The following is a 22,279-nucleotide window of genomic DNA, read 5'->3' on the forward strand; positions in this document are numbered from 1 at the left end:
GGGGTCACTTTCAGTCCACTATCTCTGTGCTGTGCCCTGGGGTTGGTAGTAGACCTAAAACTGACTCTTCCTTTGTTATAGTCTAATAAGACAACAAATGCAAGCCCCGCTCGCCATCAGAGCCGGGTAATCAAGGGGTGCGCCCTGGGCAGCAGCCACAAAGACTAGGTGCCAGATATACAAACTGGGAACAGATGCATGTACAAGCTCCCCTGTGGGAGATACCAGAGCTCTGGAGCACGATAGAGGGGAGTGCAAAGGTAACACCTGCCCTCCAAGCTCTCTGGAGAGCTTTACAGTTTGCCCTTAGATGTATGCTTAATTAGATGCCTGCCTCTCAAGCCAATGCTTTTAGATAAGCAAATAAGCCTTTTTCATAGAAAGAGCCACTTTTCTATTAGCTACGTCTGTGCTGGGCCCTGGGGGATATAAGTCCTTGTGCACAAGCCCTTTGAGAACAATTTCTCAGTTCCCTACAGCATTGTGGGTCTCATGGATGCAAGCCCTGTTGGCTTTCAAAGTTAGATATTTTAGGGCTTATTTGTCAGGTGAAAGTCTTAAAGTTAGGGTTCCAGATGTGGGGTTCAAACCCTTCACTCCTCAGGGAGAAGCTCCAGGTTGTGAGTTCCCTCCTGACCATGGGTTACCACGCGGGGGTGGGGTTTATATGAGATTGTGACTCAGCCTCTCCCCCACTTCTATGTGGATTTTTCTCCTTCCTCCAATGTGTAGGAGCCATTCAGCTAGTTTTTTATTTTTATTTTTATTTTGGAGGAAATTGGTTCATATGTAGACGTAGATTTGGTGTGTCCATGTGAGGATGTGACTTCAGGATCCTCTTACATCACTATCTTGAACTGGACTTATTTTTATCTTTTGATAATCTGCTTCTAATAGGCCTAGATATAGATCTCTTTGAGTTTAACCTACTTGGACTTCATTGACTTTCTTGACTGTAGTTTAGATGGTTTTTTAAAAATAAAATTTGGGAAATTTACTGCCAATATTTCTTTTTTTATTTTCTTATAGCAAACATTTGCAATCTTTTTTGTTTTGTTTTTTTATTGTGGTAACATTGGTTTATAACATTATTAAATTTCAGGTGTACATCATTATATTTCAATTTCTGTACAAAGTACATCATGTTCATCCTGCCAATATTTCTTTATTTTTTCTGCTCCTTTCTCTTTCTCCTCTATTTCTAGAAATCCATTAGTATTTGGTGTTATGCTTGATGATGTCCAATAGGTCTCTGATTGTCTTTTTATTGTTCTTATTTATTTTTTCTTTGTAGTCCTAGACCTGGATAATATAAATTTATATATCTTCAAGTTCATTGTTTATTTTTCTGTCTGCTCATATCTGCTGTGGAGCTCTTCCAGTGAATTTTTCACTGTAGTTATTGCATTCTCCAACTCCAGAATTTCTATTTGGTCCTTTGCTACAATTTCTATATCTTTGTTGATATTCTCTATTTGATGCATTGATCTTATACTTTTCTTTAGTTTTTCATACATGATTTCCTTTAGGTCTTTGAACATATTTAAAACAGCTGACTTAAATTCTTTCTCAAGTAAGTCCAATGATTGCGCTTCTCCACGGATATTTTTTCTCCCCTTGTGAACGTATCATATATTCTTGTTTCATTGCATATCTTATAAATTTTTTTTTCTCAAAACTGGTCATTTAAAATAGTATAAAGTGGCAACTTTGAAAATCAAATTCTTTCCTTTTCCAGATTTTCTTTTTGTTGCTGTTTGTTGAAGTTTTTCTTGTTTGTTTAGATCCATTTGTGCACTAATTCTGCTCATTTGCATTCTTTGTGGTGTGTGGCTACTAATATTTCTACTCATTTAGCCTAGTAGTCAGCTAATGTGCAGAGATTTCCTTAAATACCTGGACCCAATAAATCTCCCAGTCTTTGCTGAGGGAAGGTCTCTGTGTGCATGTTGATCTTGTCTTCCATACTCATCAAGGCATTTGACAACTGTACCTTTCGCCTTCAATTCCTGCTTGCACAGAGCCCCAGTGTTAGCTATAGGTGGGGATGCTGGCCTTCTAAGGCCTTTTCTGAGCATGCACTCAGCCATATGCATGTGCCCAGATGTCTAAATACCAGGAGTATGTCAAAGCTTTGCAAAGCTTCTACTAATAGCTCATTCCCCAGGTTTCCCTTGCTAGGTTTTAGTTAGCCTATCTGCATCAACTGCTATCCACTACCTCAGGCAGCCCTGAAGTCAGACAGTTGCCTGTAATTGCTTTTGTCAAATTCTGCTGGGTAAAGGGCTGCTCACAATGGGAGAGCTCCAAGTTAAGTCAGATACAGACTCTGTTACAACTGGGGTCTTCAGGGGTACCCCCAGACATGTCAAGTCATAACAATTTACTTGGAAGGGGGCTTTGAAAGGGTTCTCTCTGGTGGCTGCAAGGCTGGTGGTGTTCACCAAGAATATAGGCATTTATACAGTGCTGCTGGAGAGCAGAGAAGTGACTTGGGAAAGTTAAAACACAACAAAGCTCCCTGTTCTTATTGAGCTTACGCCATACTGCAAGCCATTAGTTAATTTCCAGTGTTGTGAAAACGTCCTCAAAAAGTAGTTCAGTTTTCTCACTGCTTTTACGAGGAGAGAGTTTTTGAAGGTCCTTACTCTGACATTTTCTACCCTTCACATTTTAACATACGTTGTAAATTATTAATTGTTTTTTCTAATTATGGCTAAAGTTGTTCAGCATTTATATACTTCTCCCTAAATGAGCCATTGAAACCAAACATTATCCTGTTATTACTTTCTAAAGTTTGAGCTCTATTTATTTTTAATAATAATATTCATTATAATATATTTTTTACCAGAAAATAGTTAGTTGGATTATAGATAAAGAGAAAGGAAGAAACAATGGATAGCGATGACCAGTCTGCACCTGCTTCTGTCTCCTCCTTTCTCCAGTCCAGATCTGGGGCTGCCCAGCTGCTCTGCTACAAACCATTCATGGCTGGGCTGGCAGCTCTTCTCTTTCACCCAGGCAGGGTGGTCAGGGAAAAGAGCATATTTCAGATTGTCTCTTTCAAACCTTTCTTTACCTAAACACCTAGCCCTCCTCCTGGGGATACAGTTTCTCCTCAAATCATAAAGCAGCCAATCTCTTTCTTTCCAGGGTCTTTCACAGTCATGACTTGAATTTCTCAGAATCTACACTCTCCTTTTACTCTTGGGCATATCCATGGCTGGGATGATATTGTTGGCTCATGAGCACTTTGCCATTTACTTAAAATATGACAAGTTATTTAATCTCTTTGGACTTTCAGGATGCTCCTTCCTTAGCGCACATAACACTTAGATAATATGATGTTTTGAGGATTTAATTAATCATATATTGTGGATTAGCTGAAGTAACACATGTAAACCCTCTGGTAAAGAGTAGATACTCAATGTGTTCTTCACATAACCCTCTCTCAACTGGAGTGTCCCACCCTTTGGAATTCAAATAAAATAGACATGACCACCCACCAAGTCCCTTGGAGGTCCAGAGAATTCCCCACAATTTCTGTGACTTCCTAGGAACTTACATTCTCTTGGTCACCTCTCAGGTCTCATGTTCTTCCCGTGTCCCCCAGCTCACTGAACTCTACATTTCTCTTCTATCTGGCCCTTCCTGACCCACACTTTAAGCTGCTGTAGATTCAGGTGTGCCTTCCTTTAATATCCAAAACATTCCTGTCATCAGGTAGTTGTGTGTAGCACAACATTACTGTCATCAGGTAGTTGTGTGTAACACACTCTTACCAAAGGTTCTGTGGCTGGCGTGTGTGCTTATTTGTGTGTTATGCCTTGGCACAAGGTGGCTGGGATATAGAAATAAAGTTAGACATCTGGATTTTTGAAAAGTCCCTGAAATTTTCCCAGCATGAAAAAGTCTACTGTCTGACTCTCTGCAGTGTCCCTGGCCTGCACCCACATTGCTGGTTCCCTCTCTCTAGGCTCCTCCTCTCCACTCCCCTTAAGCAAATGATTTTATAACCCAACAGTTCTCACACGAAGTGCTCTCACAAGAGGTGTAGGGACATAGAGGAGGGGAACATATGATACTTGCTCCCCATCACCTTGAGAGTGACCAGTGGATGAGCTGCCTGGATTTTGACTCCAAACAAGAAGGTTCTGACAATAGGACTCAAGGACTGACTTTGAAGTAATTTCCTCTTTACTAGGTGGGGTTGGGGCAATCAAGCCAGTGTTGAATATTCTGTTGTCTGGGATGCTGCAGAGCAGTTTAACGGATGCACAGACTGGACTCAGGTGACTTGCTTGAGGCCACACAGTAGGATTGGACTGCAGTTGTGATCTTGGGGATTTTTTTCTCAAGTGTGTTGTTAAAGAGTCCGGACCCGGACCCTTGATTCGCTGTGTGACCTTTTGCAGGTTACACAACCTCTTAGGACTTGGGGTTCACATACATAAAATGGGTTTACCACACAGTGCCCTGACTACCTTGAGTGCATGCTCATGGGGCCAGTCCTGCAGATCCAGACTTGAGGTGCCCTACCTGAGCAGCTGTGGGCAAAGCCTCAATGGGGAGGAGAAGGAAGCACTGCCTGGGGGTTAGGAAGATGGTGCTGCTCTCCTAGGTTATGGGAGGAAAGAGTTCTCAGATGTTGCGGAGTATCCAGTCTGGGGAAAAGAGTACAGAGCCTGACCTTCAGCAGGTGTCAATGAGTCTGAGGCAGCTGAGGCTGAGGCCAGGAGGCTTGTATAGATCTCCATGCCTGCCACTCTGTGACAGCAGCAGCAGGGCTGGCAGAGGCTTAGAGGAAAATGCTTGATTGTGATGCAGCTAAGAGCCTGTCAGTTTCTGTGGGGGTCTGGCTTCACCTTGTGTGTAGGGAGCATTAGTAGCACTAGTGGCAGCTGAGAAAGCCATATAGGTGCCAGCAATAGGTAAATGCCAATATTTGCATTGGTGGTGTAGGGATTTTACATTTCCCACAAAGAACTTTGTTGTTTTGCTCACAGCTTCTTATTTAGGGAACTGATAGTTGAAATTTGTGGAAAATATGAATGGAAATTTGACTCATTAAATGGTGTAGGGACAGAGGACAGGAGAGGCTTAGCCCAGCCTGGCTGTAATAGAGTGACCTCTGAGCTGACCATAGGCTGGCATCGGTGGGCAGGGGTCCCTGAGGCAGGCTATTAACCAAGAGAAGCAGGTAAGGGTTTCAAGTGGGTGTAGGGGTGGAAAGTGTGAGATCACTAAGCTGATTTTTTCACAGGGAGGCTAGCTCTCCAACACAGTGCCAGGCACATCATAGACTGAGGCTGTTTATAATTTATCCTGCAATTATTATCGAGGTCTTCCTGTAGGTGCTGGGGATAATGTGGAAGATCTGAATGGCTGACTCTAACTGTCGGGCTGTGATCCCAGAACTAATAGTTAGCTCCACCCTTGGGGTGGGGAAGTGTAAGGGGCTTTTCTGAGTGAAGCTTTTCCTCTGCTTTTGTCTCTGCCTGCTAGATATTTCCTCTCGGGCTGAACAGGCTGGCAGGCAGCCTGCGATGGGGTCCTGCTCGGCAGACCCCCACCTCTGCTGGGCCTCTTGGCTCCTGGGATTCACCAGCCTCCTCCTCAGTGAGTGGCCCGGGCTCCTGGGAGGGAGGGCAGTTGGGTGGAGCAGGGAGGCAGGGTCTCCTTCTCTGTCTGCTGTCTTCGCTGAACAAAAGGACTAAACAACTCTTATAACTTAGCAAATGCACTGCATTTGGTTTAGAGTCCAGGGTTGAATAGAAAGAACAAATGGCCTGTTGGCTGTGGGGAGGCTGGGAACCCTGACTCTGGGCGGCTGGGCTGCATTAAGGGAACCATTAACAGGGAAGTGAGGCCACTTCTGCTGCAATAGCAGTGAAGGCAGGAGAGCCTGGAGCTGCCTGGGGAGAGGGATGGAGACAAAGAAGCTCCTCCTGGGGACAGAGGGATGGGAACGGGGCACCCCTGGCCTAGAACTCAGAGGGGACCTGACAGTGTCTGCAACTGTCATGTGGAGGAGGGACTGACCTGGCACCCCCATGTCTGAGCTGGAGGAATCAACTCTAGTCTGGGCCTCTTGGGCTTCTCCACTGAAAACGGAGAGTGAAGGAGCACTCTTGCCCGGGTTTGGGGCTCAGCTCCAAGCACAAAGAAGAGAGTGTTTGGAAGTCTCATATTTAACTTAAAATTACTTGTGAATTTTGCATTTCACTAGAGTCTTAGTTTTCATCTTAAAAAGTTAAGAAATATTTATCTTTGGGTAAAGTGAATCCTCTAGGGGGATGCCCTTTTTCATGCCTGTGGGTTGCATCTCCCTCCACTGCCAAATGCTGCTCAGGTCCTGGAGACCCCAGACTGAAAGCACTGTTTTAGAGAAAAACCCTGGATACAAAGGAGGTACCCATCAGTTCGGGAATGATTGAACTAATTGAGGAGTATCTTTACCATGGAATAATATGGGGGATATAAAAAACAAATGTACCATCTGTCCGGGTGGGATTTCCAATTTCCATGATGTCAGATGCATGGATATTCATGAGCAAGATGAATACAACGAAATTCTAATTTTGTAAATGAACAGGAGTCTTCAAAATTTAAGGGTGTCTGTGTACCCACCTGTTTATAAGTGGAGAAAATGTGGAAGGAAACAGTAGTCTGCTAATGTGGTTTCCGAGAGAAGGTGAACTTGAGGAGGAGAGAGAGGAGGGGGAAGTAGAAATGAGGGGAGAGTTAAGCAAAAAGGGAACTGAAAGAAAGACTGTCCTAAGGAAGGTTGAATATCTCATCTATGACTTTATTGGAGATTTTATGTTTACGTATAACGAAATTAAATAAAGAACTAATGGGAATATGATAACAACTAGTTAATTATGAATTCAGGTGAAAACTGTGAAAGCTCTCATTGTTGTATTTTTTTGTTCTAATATCCCAGCCACTACATGAAGTTGCAGGGAATTTTATGAAGTAGTGGATTAGAGAGCATTTGTACACAGGATGTCTTGAATTAACAATGAGTTTTGCATTAGACCCCTCTAACTAGATAACTTTGTGTCCACAGTAAATGTAGGCTTTCTCCACTTCTTCAATTTTATTTAAATGGAGAAATATGTTAAATTATATAGACTTTTCTCCATAGCTCTGGGGTTGTAAGATTATATAAGAAAGAGAGAGAGAGAGAGAGAGAGAGGGAGGGAGGGAGGGAGAATAAAAGGAGGAAGGGTCAGAAAAATGGACATTTTATGATGATTTTTGAGTGTTAAATGTCATGTCATTTAAATGAATTTTAACTCTATCTTGTTTACTACCATGTCCTCCCCAGGCTTTATTTTCTTCTTCAGGATTAGATCTTTTGTAAACTAGAGAGCTCTTGCTGCCTTTGTTCTAAGTTTTCTTCCATTTTCCTCACATTTGGTGCTCACCACCCAGTTTCTGGGGCAGATCCTCCCCTGCAGCCTAAGGGCTGAGCCTCCTCTATCCCTAGTTCCCTCCTCTCTAGAAAGTGAGGAGTCTGGCTGGGCTGCTGTTTAACCCTCCCCTAGCCAGAAGTCCTGGTTCCGGTAATCCCTCTAAGTACTTGCTTTCCCTTTCCCAGAAGAGGGAAGTTGGAGGATGAGACTCCAGGACCTGCTCAGATCCTGGTGATCAGACAACAGTGCTGGGAGGGAGGAGTCCTGGGGAGGGCAGGGAAAGGGTGGGAGAGCTGACGGGCAACTGCCTGCAGAAGAGAATCACAGGGCCAGAAGAGAGGAGAACCAGGATCCAGGTCTGGCTCTGCCCTGTGTGACCTACAAGGTCACCCACCAGGTAGCCTCCTCCTCTGTGAAAAGAGGGGCTTGGACAGATCCCCTCCAAGGCTGCCCCCCAGCTATGACATTCTATGATTCGAGCCTCCACCCAGACAAGACTCCTGTGGCTACTCCGAGGCCTCTGCTCTCTCTCTTCATCTGTGCTGTCCTATTCCTGTGTCCTGACAGATACTGCCAACTGGTGAGCCTGTTTATGGCACCTTCAAAGAGAAGACCCCTGGCAGTCTCTGTGGTCACGCACTCAGCCCTCCATGGAGGGAGGGCATCCTCCTCTTCAAGCCTTGTCTTTGGGATCTAGCCTGGCCCTCTGTTCTCTCTTGTCTCCGTTCCTGAGAGTGGTCACCAGACCACCTGGAAGGACATCATCTCCTTCCCCCAGAGTGTGGAAACTTGGTCTGCAAATCCTGCTCAGGAAAGCATGCTACAGCTGTGTGTTCAGAGCAGCTACCTGAAAACCTCGGCCAGAGCTTCTCAGTTTCTGTCTGTTTAGCAGAAAATACCAGCTTCTTTCTCTCTGTTCCCCTGGTGCTGACCCCCTCTTACCAATGGTAGGGGGAAATAGACAAATGTTGTTGGTCAGAATTACTGGTGAAAATCCCTTAGGAAGGGGCCACACTGGAGGCTGAAATGCTGTCTCTCAATAAGTCCACCTGCACGTTTCCCCATTGGAACAGGGCTATTTCTTTGAGCCCCAGTTTAAATAGAGCACTTCTGATTAGTGTCCATTGCTGTACCCATAATTGCATATTTCAACAGGAAATTAACTCTGAATGCCATGATGGACTGAGTGTTAAAGAATATTTTTATTTCAGTCATTTTTTAATGAGGGAACCAGTAGCCTATTACAACTTGTTCAAAGGAAAAGTCAGAGACCACACACACAGGCCTTCAGGAACGCTGGAATGAATTTACAAACAGATGCCCTGTGTTTACAGAGTTTATGGTATTTGTGGCTACATAGAGAAAGGTCTGGAAGGATCCACGTCAATAACAGTGCTTATCTCTGGGTGGAGGCACTCTTCGAACTTTTACTTGAATCAATTCCGTAATCCACATAATAGATTTTTATGAACATGTAATACTTTTACATTACAAAGCAACTCACTAAAGAAAGGGGAAAATGCCCACACCAAATAGAGGTGATAATATAAATTTTTTTCAACCCAGGCTTGAGACAACTTGTAGCCTGTCCTTCCCTCCATCTTTACCACTCTCCCGGCAGCACGGATGTCCTCAGGTACTTGGTAACATGGAAGTTGACAGTGGCCATGGAAGCCGGCTGCTGGGGACACAGCAATAAATTTCCTTTCAATCTCAGGGCTTTGGTAAACAAGAAGGCCCTGGTTGGACTTTGACTCCCTACAACCACCTATGGGGTTGCATCCACGGGTGCCTGACTCCCTGGAGCCCAGGCCTGTACCCAGGAGGAGACCCTTGAGAGAGGCAGGTGGTGGAGTGGAAAGGGCACCACCCTGGGACCTGGGAATGTCTGGTTCTGATCCCAGGTAGGCTTGGTTGAGGATAATCATCATCACAATGAAAAGGAACACATTTATGGAACAATTATTGAACACTGTGCTGAAAGCTTTCATCTTCTTAAATCCCCATGATAATTCTATGGGGTAAGCACTTCTATTATTTCCATTTCACAGATGAGAAGGCTGAAGGCTGAGAGGTTAAATAACAGCGCAAGTCCACACAGCCAGAAAATGGAGGACCTGGCCTCAATTCAAGTCTTGCTGCCTCTAAAGTCCAAGCTTTAGACCGCTCTGTTACACTAGGTCACCCAGTCTGACACCTTAGTCCATCTCAATAAAAACACACTTTGAAGTGGAACTGAGAGGCTATGAGAATGCTGTGGGTTTTGTGTGGTACAAAGGCTACAAGGTGGTAGAGCCTCCGCCACGTGTGACAGGCCCCCTCCCTCCCTCTCTCATGGGACGTGTGGTGTGGGATATAAACTCCCCTTGTTCTAAGACCCTGGGGTATTGTAATTATTTGTTGCCACAGAAGAGCCAGCCCATCCTGACTGCACTGCCTAGAAGGAGAGGGAAGGGAGAGCAACATTCATTACTGTATTAGTTATCTATTGCTGTGTAACTGGTTACTCGAAAAGTTAGTGCCTTAAAACAACACAGTGTATAGTATCACAGCTTCTGAGGGTCAGGATCCAGGGGTGGTGTGGCTGGGTCCTCTGGATCAGGGTCTCTCAGATTGGAATCAAGGTCTTGGCTGGGGCTGCAGTCAGCTCAAGACTCAGCTCAAGACTCAAGAATCCACTTCCAAGGTCACTCGTGTGATTGCTAATAGGATGCAGTTCCTGTGACTGTTGGCCTGAGGCTGCTCTCGGTTCCTCACCATGTGGGCCTCTCCACAGGGCAGCTGACAGCATGGCAGCTGGCTTCATCAGATGGAGGAAGAGAGAGTGGGAGCAAGACGGGTCACAGTCTTGTGTAACCTCCCATCGCTAAGTGACATCCCATCACCTTTGCTGTATCCTGTTCCTTAGAAGAAAGTCACTAGGTAGAGACCACACTCCAGAGGAGGGGGTTACAAAGGGTGTAAACATGAGGGGGTCGTATCTTTGGACCCACTTTAGGAGGTGCCTCCTACAAATACCCACTTAGTATGTGCCAGAAAATGTGCTGGTGCTTTTGATCCTTGATCTCATTTAATTCATACTATCATTTTGAGGCAGGTAAGGAAACAGCAAGTTAGCAAGTTTAAGTAACCTGCTCAAGGTTACACTCACTAGAACCAGGAATTGATTCCAGAATTGCTCCAAATTCATTATACTAGGCTGCTTTTTAAGAATTGAAGGAGTATATTGGATGGATTTCATTAAAAAGATGGGTTCTGCGGGTCTCTCTTTAATACTTTTTTTTTTTTCAGTGAGCAAGATTAGTCCTGAGCTAACATCCATTGCCAATCCTCCTCTTTTTGCTAAGGAAGATTGGTCCTTAGCTAGCATCTGTGCCCATCTTCCTCTATTTTGTATATGGGATGCCACCGCAGCATGGGATGATGAGCAGTGAATGAGTCTGCGCCTGGGATCGGAACCTGTGAACCCCAGGCCACCAAAGCTGAGCGTGTGAACCTAGCCACTACGCCACCAGGCCGGCCCTCTCTCATTCTTGATCAAAAAACACTCACATTCCTGTCTTCCAATGCCCTAGGTGTCTGTAGCACTGAGGTCACGACTTCTGGAGCACACGGTTCTGGAATTCAGGATTCTGGAGTCCATGTTCATCTGAAGGGGATTCGAGGAGGTTCTGTGTTGTTTCATGTGATCAAGGAGCCAGGAACTGAGCTGAAGGAGATCTCATGGGGCTTTGGCCCTGACTTAAAATACAGAGTCATGCTGCGAGTCCATAATGGGTCAGAAGGGACTCCAACCTGGGTCAGCCTCCAGGACAAGTACAAGCAGAGGGTCCATGTGGCCACCATGACAACCCTGAGGATCGAGAACTTGACCCATGAGGACAGTGGGCCCTACCGGGCTCGAGTCAGCTTCACTGGAGGAGTGGAATCTAGCCAGATTTTCCACCTCATTGTCTATGGTACGTGACACCCCCTCACCTCAATCCCATGGCTATGGCTTTCTTTTGTACCTATAAGTGTCACATAGACCTCATTTAAGGACTCTTTCCAGACGCCAGCCTTCGGGCTCTATTTTCTCCCTTGAAATTATGATAAGTGGGTTCACCACAAGTGGAGAGCAGAGCTGAGATTCACACCAGGGATAAAATCACTTCAGTGTTTTGGGAGAGGAAAGTGGAAATTTGGGGGAAATGGAATTTTTGCCATAACACTTATTGTTCTTTAGAGGATAAGTTGACTTGATTTGTGTATCAGTTTTCTATTGCTGCTATAACCAATTACAGTAGACCCCCCTTATCCATGGCGGTATGTTTCAAGACCCTCAGTGGATGCCTGAAACCGTGGATAGTATTGAGTTGTACATATACTATGTTTTTTCATATTCGTACATACCTATGATAAAGTTTAATTTATAAATCAGACACAGTAAGAGATTTAAAGTAACTAATAGTAAAATAGAAAAATTATAACGATATACTATAATAAAATTTGCTGTGACCTTAGCAAGCTGGCGTATGCTTTTTTTTCTGAGTCTATGGAATATTTGTTTTTATTGGTAATTATTATTTCATAAACAGAGAAATATAACTATAGTCAGCCCTCGGTATCCATAGGTTATGCATCCACAGATTCAACCAACCTTGGGTCAAAAGGCCTACGATGGTTGTGTCTGTACTGAACATGTACAGACTTTTCTTTTTTTGCAGTAATATTGGTTTATAACATTAAATAAATTTCAAATGTACATCATTATATTTTGATTTCTGTGTAGATTACATCATGTTCACCACCCAAATACTAATTGCAATCCACCACCACACACATGTGCCTAATCATCCCTTTCGCCCTTCTCCCATTCCTCTTCCCCTCTGATAACCACCAATCCGATCTCTGTCTCTATGTAATTGTTTGTTGTTGTTTTTACCTTCTACTTATGAGTGAGATCATACTGTATTTGACTTAATCCCTCTGACTTATTTCACTTAGCGCAATATTCTCAATGTCCATCCACGTTGTCACAAATGTCCAGATTTCATTGTTTCTTATGGCTGAGTAGCATTCCGTACCACACCTTCTTTATTCATTTGTCCCTTGATGGGCACTTAGGTTGCTTCCAAGACTTGGCTATAGTGAATAATGCTGCCATGAACATAGGGGTGCATGTATCTTTATGCATTCATGTTTTCATGTTCTTTGGATATATACGCAGCAGTGGAATAGCTGGATCAGGTGGTAGTTCTATTCTTAATTTTTTGAGGAATCTCCATACTATTTTCCATAGTGGCTGCACCAGTTTGCACTCCCACCAGCAGTGTATGAGAGTTCCCTTCTCTCCACACCCTCTCCAACATCTGTTGTTTCCTGTCTTGTTAATTATAGCCATTCTGACAGGCGTGAAGTGATATCTGATTGTAGTTTTGATTTGCATTTCCCCGATAGTTAATGATGTTGAACATCTTTTCATATGCCTGTTGGCCATCTGTATATCTTCTTTGGAGAAATGCCTGTTCAGATCTTCTCCCCTTTTTTAATTGGGTTGCTGGTTTTTTTGTTGTTGAGATGTATGAATTCTTTATATATTTTGGAGGTTAATCCTTTATCAGATATATGGTTTGCAAATATCTTCTCCCAATTGTTAGATTGTCTTTTCATTTAGTTGGTGTCCTTTGCTGTGCAGAAGCTTTTTAGTTTGATGTAGTGCCATTTGTTCATTTTTTCTATTGTTTCCTTGCCCAGTCAGACACGGTACTCGAAAATATGCTGCTAAAACAGATGTCGAAGAGCGTACTGCCTCTATTTTCTTCTAGAAGTTTCATGTTTTCAGGTCTTACATTCAAGTCTTTAATCCATTTTGAGTTAATTTTTGTGTATGGTGTAAGCTAATGGTCTATTTTCATTCTTTCGCATGTGGCTGTCCAATTTTCCCAATGCCATTTATTGAAGAGACTTTCCTTTCTCCATTGTATGTTCTTGGATTCCTTTTTGAAAATTAGCTGTCCGTAGATGTGTGGGTTTATTTCTGGGCTCTTGATTCTGTTCCATTGATCTGTGTGTCTGTTTTTGTGCCAGTACCATGCTGTTTTGGTTTCTATAGCTTTGTAGCATATTTTGAAATCAGGAAGTGTGATACCTCCAGCTTTGTTCTTTTTTCTCAGGATTCCTTTAGCTATTTGGGGTCTTTTCTTGTTCCATATAAATTTTAGTGTTCTTTGTTCTATTTCTGTGAAAGTGTTGTTGGAACTTTGATAAAGATTGCATTGAATCTGTAGATTGCTTTAGGAAGTATGAACATTTTACCTACGTTAATTCTCCCAATCCAAGAGCATGGAATATCTTTCCATTTCTTTGTGTCTTCTTCAATTTCTTTCAAAAATGTTTTATAGTTTTCAGTGTGCAGATCTTTCACCTCTTTGGTTAAGTTTATTCTTAGATATTTTACTCTTTTTGTTGCAATTGTAAGTGAGATTGTATTTTTAATTTCTCTTTCTGCTACTTCATTGTTAGTGTATAGAAGCACAACTGATTTTTTTTTTTTTTTTTTTTTTTGTGAGGAGATCAGCCCTGTGCTAACATCCGCCAATCCTCCTCTTTTTTTTGCTGAGGAAGACGGCCCTGGGCTAACATCTGTGCCCATCTTCCTCCACTTTATATGGGACGCCGCCACAGCATGGCTTGCCAAGCAGTGCGTCGGTGCGCGCCCGGGATCCGAACCAGCGAACCCCGGGCCACCGCAGCGGAGCGCGCGCACCTAACCGCCTGCGCCACTGGGCCAGCCCTGAAGCACAACTGATTTTTGTGCATTGATTTTGTGTCTCGCAACTTTACCGCATTCATTTATTATTTCTAAATGTTTCTTGGTGGATTCTTTAGGGTTTTCTATATATAGAATCATGTCATCTGCAAATAGTGACAGTTTCACTTCTTCCTTTCTGATTTGGATCACTTTCATTTCTTTTTCTTGCCTGATTGCTCTGGCTAGGACTTCAATACTATGTTAAATAAGAGTGGTGAAAGTGGGCATCCTTGTCTGGTTCCTGTTCTTAGAGGGATAGCTTTCAGTTTTTCTCCATTGACAATGATATTAGCTGTGCGTTTGTCACATATGGCCTTTATTATTGAGGTGCTTTCCTTCTAAACCTATTTTATTCTGAGTCTTTATCATAAATGGATGCTGTATCTTGTCAAATGCTTTCTCTGCATCTATTGAGATCATCATGTGATTTTTATTCTTCATTTTATTAATGTGGTGTATTACGTTGATTGATTTGCGTATGTTGAACCATCCCTGCATACCTGGAATAAATCTCACTTGATCATTGTGTGTAATCTTTTAAATGTATTGTTCTATTCAATTTGCTCGTATTTTGTTCAGGATTTTTGCATTGATGTTCATCAGTGATGTTGGCCTGTAATTTTCTTTTTTTTGTTGTCCTTGTCTGGTTTTGGTATCAAGGTAATGTTGGCTTCGTAGAATGAGTTAGGAAACTTCTCCTCCTCTTCAATTTTTTGGAAGAGTTTGAGAAGGATAGGTATTAAGTCTTTGAATGTTTGGTAGATTTCACTAGGGAAGCTGTCTGGTCCTGGACTTTTATTTTGGGGGAGGTTTTTCATTATTATTTTGATCTCTTTACTGGTGATTGGTCTACTCAAATTCTCTATTTATTCTTGATTCAATTTTGGAAGGTTCTGTGATTCTAAGAATTTATCTATTTCTTCTAGGTTATCCAATTTTTTGTATACAGCTTTTTGTAGTATTGTCTTATAATCTTTTGTATTTATGATGCATTCGTTGTAATTTCTCCTCTTTCAGTCGTGATTGTATTCATCTCAGCCTTCTCTCTTTTTTTCTTGGTGAGTCTAGCTAAAGGTTTGCCAATTTTGTTTATCTTTTCAAAGAAACATCTTTTGGTTTCATTGATTTTTTCTATTGTTCTTTTAGTCTCTATTTTATTTATTTCTGCTCTGATTTTTATTATTTCCTTCCTTCTACTAATTTTGTGCTTTTTTGTTTGTTCTTCTTTTTCCAGTTTCCTTAGGTGCACTGTGAGATTCTTTATTTGAGATCTGTCTTGTTTGTTGATGTAGGCTTGTATTGCTATAAACTTACTTCTTAGAACTGCTTTTTCTGTATCCCATAAATTCTGGCATGTCGTATTTTCATTTTCATTTGTCTCCAGGTATTGTTTGATTTCTCCTTTGATTTCTTCATTAGCGCAATCATTGTTCCGTAGCTTTTTGTTTAATCTCCACACATTTGTGGCTTTCTTGATTGTCTTCTTGTAGTTGATTTCTAGTTTCATGCTTTTGTAGTCAGAAAGGATGCTTGATATTATTTCAATCTTAAATTTATCGAGACTTGTTTTATGGCTTAATATGTGATCAATCCTGGGGAATGTTCCATGTGCATTTGAAAAGAATGTGTATTCTTCAGCTTTTGGGTGGAGTGTTCTGTATATGTCTACTAAGTCCATCTGGTCTAATGTGTCTTTTATGGCCAATGTTTCCTTATTGATTTGGAATGATCCTAATCAGTTTGGATCATTTGGATGATCCATCCATTGGTGTATAAGTGGAGTGTTAAAGTCCCTGACTATTATTGTGTTACTGTCTATTTCTCCTTTTATGTCTGTTAACAATGGCTTTATATATTGAGGTGCTCCTATGTTGAATGCATAGATATTTACAAGTGTTATATCCTCTTGTTGGATTGTTTCTTTCATCATTCTGTAGTGCCCTTCTTTGTCTCTTGTTACAGTTTTTGTTTTAAAGTCTATTTTGTCTGATCTCAGCATTGCTACCCCAGCTTTCTTTTCATTGCCATTTGCATGGAGTATCTTTCTCCATCCATTTACTTTCAATTTGTGAGTGTCTTTAGGTCTTAAGTGTGTCTCTTGTATGCAGCATAGATATAGGTCTTGTTTTTTTAAACCAGTCAGCCACCGTATCAGCATATGATGTTTTCTTTTCCTTTTTAATTCAAGAACTTTCACCTTATCACTTAATGGAAGCACTTTACTGCTTCTCTTTGACATATTTGAATTGCCAGCATCACTTTCTTTCTCTTTGGGATCATTATTAAGTAAAATAAGGGTTACCTGAACACAAGCACTGTGATCACACCACGGTAGATCTGATAACCCAGCTGGCTGCTAAGCGACTAATGGATGGGTAGTGTGTACACCGGACAAAGGGATGATTCACTTCCCAGGTGGATTGGGTGGGATGATGTAATATTTCAAAACACTACTCAGAACACTGTGTAATTTAAAACATGAATTGTTTATTTCTGGAATTTTCCATTTAATATTGTCAGACCATGGTTGACCAGTGGTAACTGAAACCACAGAATGTGAAACTCCAGATGAGGAGGGACTACTGTACTACAAACTTAAATCAACACAAATTTATGAGCTTACTGTGCTGCATGTAGGTCAGAAGTCAGATACGGGTCTCACTAGGCTAAAGTCAATGTGTTGGCAGGGCCGTGTTCCTTCTTGGAGGAGCCAGGGGAGAAAGATTTTCTTGCCTTTTCCACCTCCTAATGACTGCCTGCATTCCTAGCTCTCAGCCACATTCCTCTGTCTTCACAGCCAGCAACGGTGGGATGAGTCCTCCTCACAGTGCATCCCTCTGAACTCCTCTCCTTCCTTCTTCTATTTTTAAGGACCTTTGTGATTATATTGGTCCCCTCCAGATAATCCAGAATAATCTCACTATTTTAATGTTAGCTGATTAGCAACCTTAATGCTATCTATTACCTCAATTTCTGTTTGCCACCAACCTACCATATACACAAGTTCTGAGGATTAGGGCATGGACATCTTTGTCCTACAGGATGGGGTGCACTATTCTGCCTACCATAATTCAGAAATCCTTGTATAGTTCATCCTCCTTGCCCCCTCTGCTCTTACTCAGCCGCAGCCCAAGGCCAGCCTCACTCACAAAATCCAGCCCGAAGAGCCTCCATAGATGTAGGAGAAAGTTTACTCTGTCACACTTCTTAAGAAACTCATTTAGCAACTATTTCTTTCCCTATAGTTCCTCTGCATAGAGAAATATCCGGCTATGGAGAGAGTGGCTTTGATAGCTTTGGGTCCCTGTGGGATTTCTATGACTGGCTTGTAAATCTGTCATTTCTCTTCCTTTCTGTACCACAAGTTCAGTGGCATGTTCTAACCTCACTTGGGGCTGTCATTCCTAGTCGCTACCACTGCATCTCCCACAAACATCTCTACTTTTGGGCACGTGGGGCCTTTCTCTGGACTCCCAGATCTGGTCAGATGTCCTTCTTCATCATGGGCTGTGCAGTCCCGGGCATCATCTTAGCAGGAGAAGCAGGGTGAGGGCCCTGGACCAAGACAAGTCCTTCATTCCTGACTACTTCTCCTTCTAGAAAAGACCCAATTTCTAAAAATAATGGGCCTTGGGTAGGTGGAGTGCAGGCTTTATTTTCTTGTGGGAGATTTTGAAGACTTTCTCAATCTAGTGAAATCACATAAGTCTTAAGTCAGTGGCTCCCTTCCTTCTTGTCTCTTGCTATATATTTAGCTTTGAGCAAGATCTATTTTAGTATAAAATGTCTCACCTTCCATAGAGGGAGGAAGCCAGAGCTTCAGTGAGATAATGGATGAGAATGTGCCAACTGTAATGTTCTCCACTCATGTGAGGCTCCATTCTCTTGTTCTTCCCACCCGAGAGCCAGTGCCCCATCCTCAGATCCTGGTCCGGTCACTGTCCATCACAGCCGGCTGGTGCAACGTCACCCTGGATTGCAGGGCTGCGGATGTCACAGGTGACCTAAACGTGACTTGGGAGAGCAAGGGCCTCCCTAGGGAGCTGAAAGAAAGAGGGATGCTGGGACCAACCACCAACTCCTGGACCCTGATTGTGAGCCTGCCTCTGAGCCAGCCCAATGCCAGCCTCACCTGTGAGGTCAGCAACCCCAAGGACCAGAAAAATGTCACCTCAGACCTTCAGGAGGTCTGTGCCCATGGTGAGTGCAACCTATCAGAGGGGAGGGATGCTCTTGGAGCTCAGGGAGCACTGGGGTCTGCAGACTCTGGGCTTTTCTCCCCACCATGTTTGTCAGCACACCTCCACCTGCTCACCACACACAGGAGTCTGGGAGGCACATCCAACCTGTTCCTGCTTTTAAATGTTTCTCAGGTATCTGCCTCTCCTCTCATCCCCCTGCTTGTAGGCAGCAGCTGTACAGTACCTCTCCCCATCCCACACATCATCCACGATGAGTCCAGAGTGGTCTTTTGGAAAAGCAACTGGATTGTGTCATTTATCTGTATCGCCAGCAGGATCTGATCTCCAGTGACTCCCTGTAGGATTCAGAGCTCAGAGGCTCCTCTGCCTATGGTTTTGGCCTCTTCACACAACCCTGCTTGCTTGGGGTTCCCAAACACATTCTGCTATTGCCAGCTATTGGTCCAGCTGGATATGCTCTACCATCATTCCTCCCACCTTTTCCCTTCATTTCCTGCCTTCTTCTTTTTTTTTTTTTTTTAAGGGACTATTGGCCCTGAGCTACCATCTGTTGCCAATCTTCCTCTTTTTCTTTCTTATCCCCAAAGCCCCTGTACATAGTTGTATATCCTAGTTGTAGGTCCTTCTAGATCTTCCACGTGGGACACAGCCTCAGCATGGCTTCATGAGCAGTGAGTAGGTCCGGGCCCAGGATCCAAACTGGAGAACCCCAGGCTACTGAAGCGGAACGCGTGATCTGAACCAGTACACCACTGGGCCTGCCCCTGTTGCCTTATTCTTGTTGAAGGGTTTCCCTCAGGCCCAGTTGACTTCAGTAACACATGACCCATGTTGTCGCACAGGGCCATGTGCTGGGTTTAAAGCTCTGCAGTGGCCATCTTGAAATTTCTAAAAAATTTTGAACAAAGGGCTCCTTATTCTCATTTTGCACAGGGACCTGCAGAGGCTGTAGCTGTCCTGCCCTCAGGCATCACCTGTAAGGAGCGTCCCTGGCCCCACACTGAGTGGCAATGCTCTGTTTCTGTACTTGTCTTCTCCGTAGCCTGGAACACTTTGAGGGCAGGGGCCATGTCTTGTTCTCCTTTGAATCCCTGTGCCAAGCACAGCGTCTGGAACAGTTTGTTCACAGTGTTTCAATGATTGAATGAATGACCTGGTACCTCTGTGTGCAGCCTCGCCCCTCTAACCTATCCTCCATGAGCTGCTGGAGGGATCGGATGTGTCAGCATCACATAAAACCCACTGTTATCCTCCCTTCAACCCCCGGACTGGAGCCTCAGATAGAGTTCAACACTCAGCATGACCCACAAGACCCTCTGAACACAGATTCCTGCCTCCCTCTGACCTTCCTTTGCCCAGATACTCCCTGCCCTGTCCCCCTCCTGCATGCCACAGTGAGGTGCTGGTAACTCCCAGGGGCTGGCTTTTTGACACAGCCATTTCCTGCACGTGGTTCTCCTCCCTCCTGGAATGCTGTGCCCACCCTGAATATCTGGTAATCTCCTATTCCTCCCTCAAGAATCAGGTTACCTATCACCTCCTCTGGGAGGTCCTCCCTGAAGACCCGTGTACAAGGTGTAACCTCTATTGCACTGAGATACCTCTGGCTGGCGGACTGTTATTGTTTCAGTCTTCCCTTCTGGCTGATGAGCTTCAAGGGTGTGGACCAAGTCTTGTTCATCGCAATATCCCTGGCACCAAGCAGGAGCTCAGGGACTGGTTCCATGAATGAAGCTTCAAACTCTTCCCTCTTCAGCTTCTGAACCAGGACCGTCAGACTTCTCCACATGCTCTCTCTATCTCTCCTTGGCAATTTGTATCTCATAGTCCCTCTTGCCTGAATCTTCTTCACTCTCTTTGTGTGAGGGAAACAGATTCAGATGGACAGTCCCTGGCAGGCCCTCTGCGAGCTGTCTTAGGGGCCATCGTGGCTGTGCTGTTGATCCTCGGGGTTGGACTGTACCTTTGGAAGACACATGAGAAGAAGAAGAAGATGGAGATTGGAAGAGGCAGGTTGCCCTTCTCCTTCCTGGCCCAGATACCTCCCTTCCCCCACCGGGCCCTCGGGTCCCTTCTTCCTGCATTTTGCTGCTCAGGGGATGTCCCTGAGGAGGGGATGGTGTGTAGACATGGCCTTGGGGTTCATAGCGCAGGGGGAGGGTACAGGTTTCCAAGGCCCGGATTCAAGCTCCACTCTGTGTTTGACTCAGGTGCAGAATTGCAGGAGGAACACAGGAACCAGGATGGTGACATCCAGAGTGGGGAGTTGAGACAGCAGGAGTCTCGAGAGGGCTGGGACAAGGTGAGATCTGGGAGAAGTGCCTCACTGGGCTCTCCCGGGTTCCTCTGTGCCTGAGTCTGGGCATTTCTGCCCCTGCTGTCTCTTTAACTTTTTCCAGATAGTCTTTGGTATTTATGAAAAGAATTTACAACTGGGGCCAGTGTAGTGCTGGGCACTTTGGGGAATTCACATGAAGTTCATGTCAGCAGCATTGGTTCCATGTGGGTCCCTCTGGGGCCTCTCTATCCCTCAGCTATTCTAGGAACCCTCTGTCTTGCATTCCTAGGGTATGGTTGAACTACATCTAGAAGAAAAGGAGCCTCTCACTACTGTCTACAGTGCAGTCCAGAGACCAGGCCTGGCCATGAAGATGATTTAATTGCAGAAAGCAGGAGAATCAGCATTCCTAGGACAGCTCCACACTGAGCTTGATGCCTGCAGACACCCGCCTCTTCCAGCTCTGGTCCAGCTCCAGCTGCCCCCGGTCTGTGTTACTCTGACCCTCGTGTCCTCAATTCTCTGGGCACATGTGGCCCTGTCACTTCCTCTGACACCTCCCCAAGCTGCCCTCCCACTCATGACCCTCACCTCTGCAGGTCTAGTGCTCTTCCTCTGTCATTGACTTGGCTTTTGACCCCTCTCCTTCTGAAGCCTCCCAAAGTGGACTCTCCTGACTGTACTCCTGTTAATCCCCACAGCCTTTTCTGTGTGTCATTCTGAGAACATGAGGCCAATCGTGGGAACTGTGTAGAGGTGTTGACCATGCCACAAAGGAGGGAATGAGGCACTTGGTGCTGGATGCTGAGTTGGGGGTCAATGGAGGCAGCACAGGTTGGTGGGAGCCCACAAAGGGACTGGCCCAAGGCTTCCTTTGCACCTCGTGTACGGTTCCCTCGGGGGTCTGGGGAACTCTGTGTGTGCTGTGTGCGTTTTTTGGGAGGAGTTTCTAGTCTACATTAAACACTATCTAGAGCCACGGTTCTTAGCCACTTGTGCTAACCTGGACCTTGGCCTCAGCATCAGCCCATGGGTCCCAAATCCACCTTCCTATGGAGTGGGAAGAGGAATTTTTACTATTTCAAGCCCCTTCAAGTCTTCTATTTCTCAGAGAATGACCCCAGAGGCCCAAAGTTGGAGTTGCATTCTTAGGAAAACAGCTTCAACTCTTGCTCTGTCTTGGAGACGGGCCCTTGGTGGTTACAATGGATGTGCAGTGTCCTCCCACAACCTTGGCAGAGCTGCTGTGGGGGGTGAGGGGTGAAGTTTGTGGGAAGGTCTGAATCAGCCCTCTCCAGACTCTTCTGCTCACCATCAGCCCCCCACAACCATGCTGGCCTCAGATCCTAAGTCAGCTCTTCTTTGCTTACTGGCGTCCCTCCATCTAGAATGACAGTGCCCTCTCCCTGTCCCTTGCCACTATGCCTGCCTGTTGAAATACTACCATCCTGTCTAAAATCCCCTTCCAAGTCATATATTCCATCTATCCTTTCTGGTTCCCAAAGGTTTAGAAATGGTCTCTCCCACATCTGACTTTTTTAAATACCTTGGACATAACGAAGGCCACTGCCGCAGTCTTCCCTGG

At 44.4% G+C, this 22,279-nt stretch overlaps 1 protein-coding gene across 1 annotated transcript; it reads left to right on the top strand.

Moving 5' to 3' along the window:
• The first annotated feature begins 5,514 nt into the window (after positions 1–5,514).
• LOC131404610 (SLAM family member 5-like) lies at positions 5,515–21,818 on the top strand. Its single transcript, XM_058539509.1, has 5 exons — positions 5,515–5,619; positions 10,997–11,380; positions 18,118–18,414; positions 20,627–20,718; positions 20,984–21,818. Exons 1-5 carry the CDS (start codon positions 5,547–5,549, stop codon positions 21,074–21,076), a joined length of 939 nt encoding a protein of 312 aa, XP_058395492.1. The 5' UTR covers positions 5,515–5,546; the 3' UTR covers positions 21,077–21,818.
• Positions 21,819–22,279: the final 461 nt, after the last annotated feature.

This window comes from Diceros bicornis, chromosome 4, assembly GCF_020826845.1.
Source record: "Diceros bicornis minor isolate mBicDic1 chromosome 4, mDicBic1.mat.cur, whole genome shotgun sequence".
Taxonomy (NCBI): Eukaryota; Metazoa; Chordata; class Mammalia; order Perissodactyla; family Rhinocerotidae; genus Diceros; species Diceros bicornis.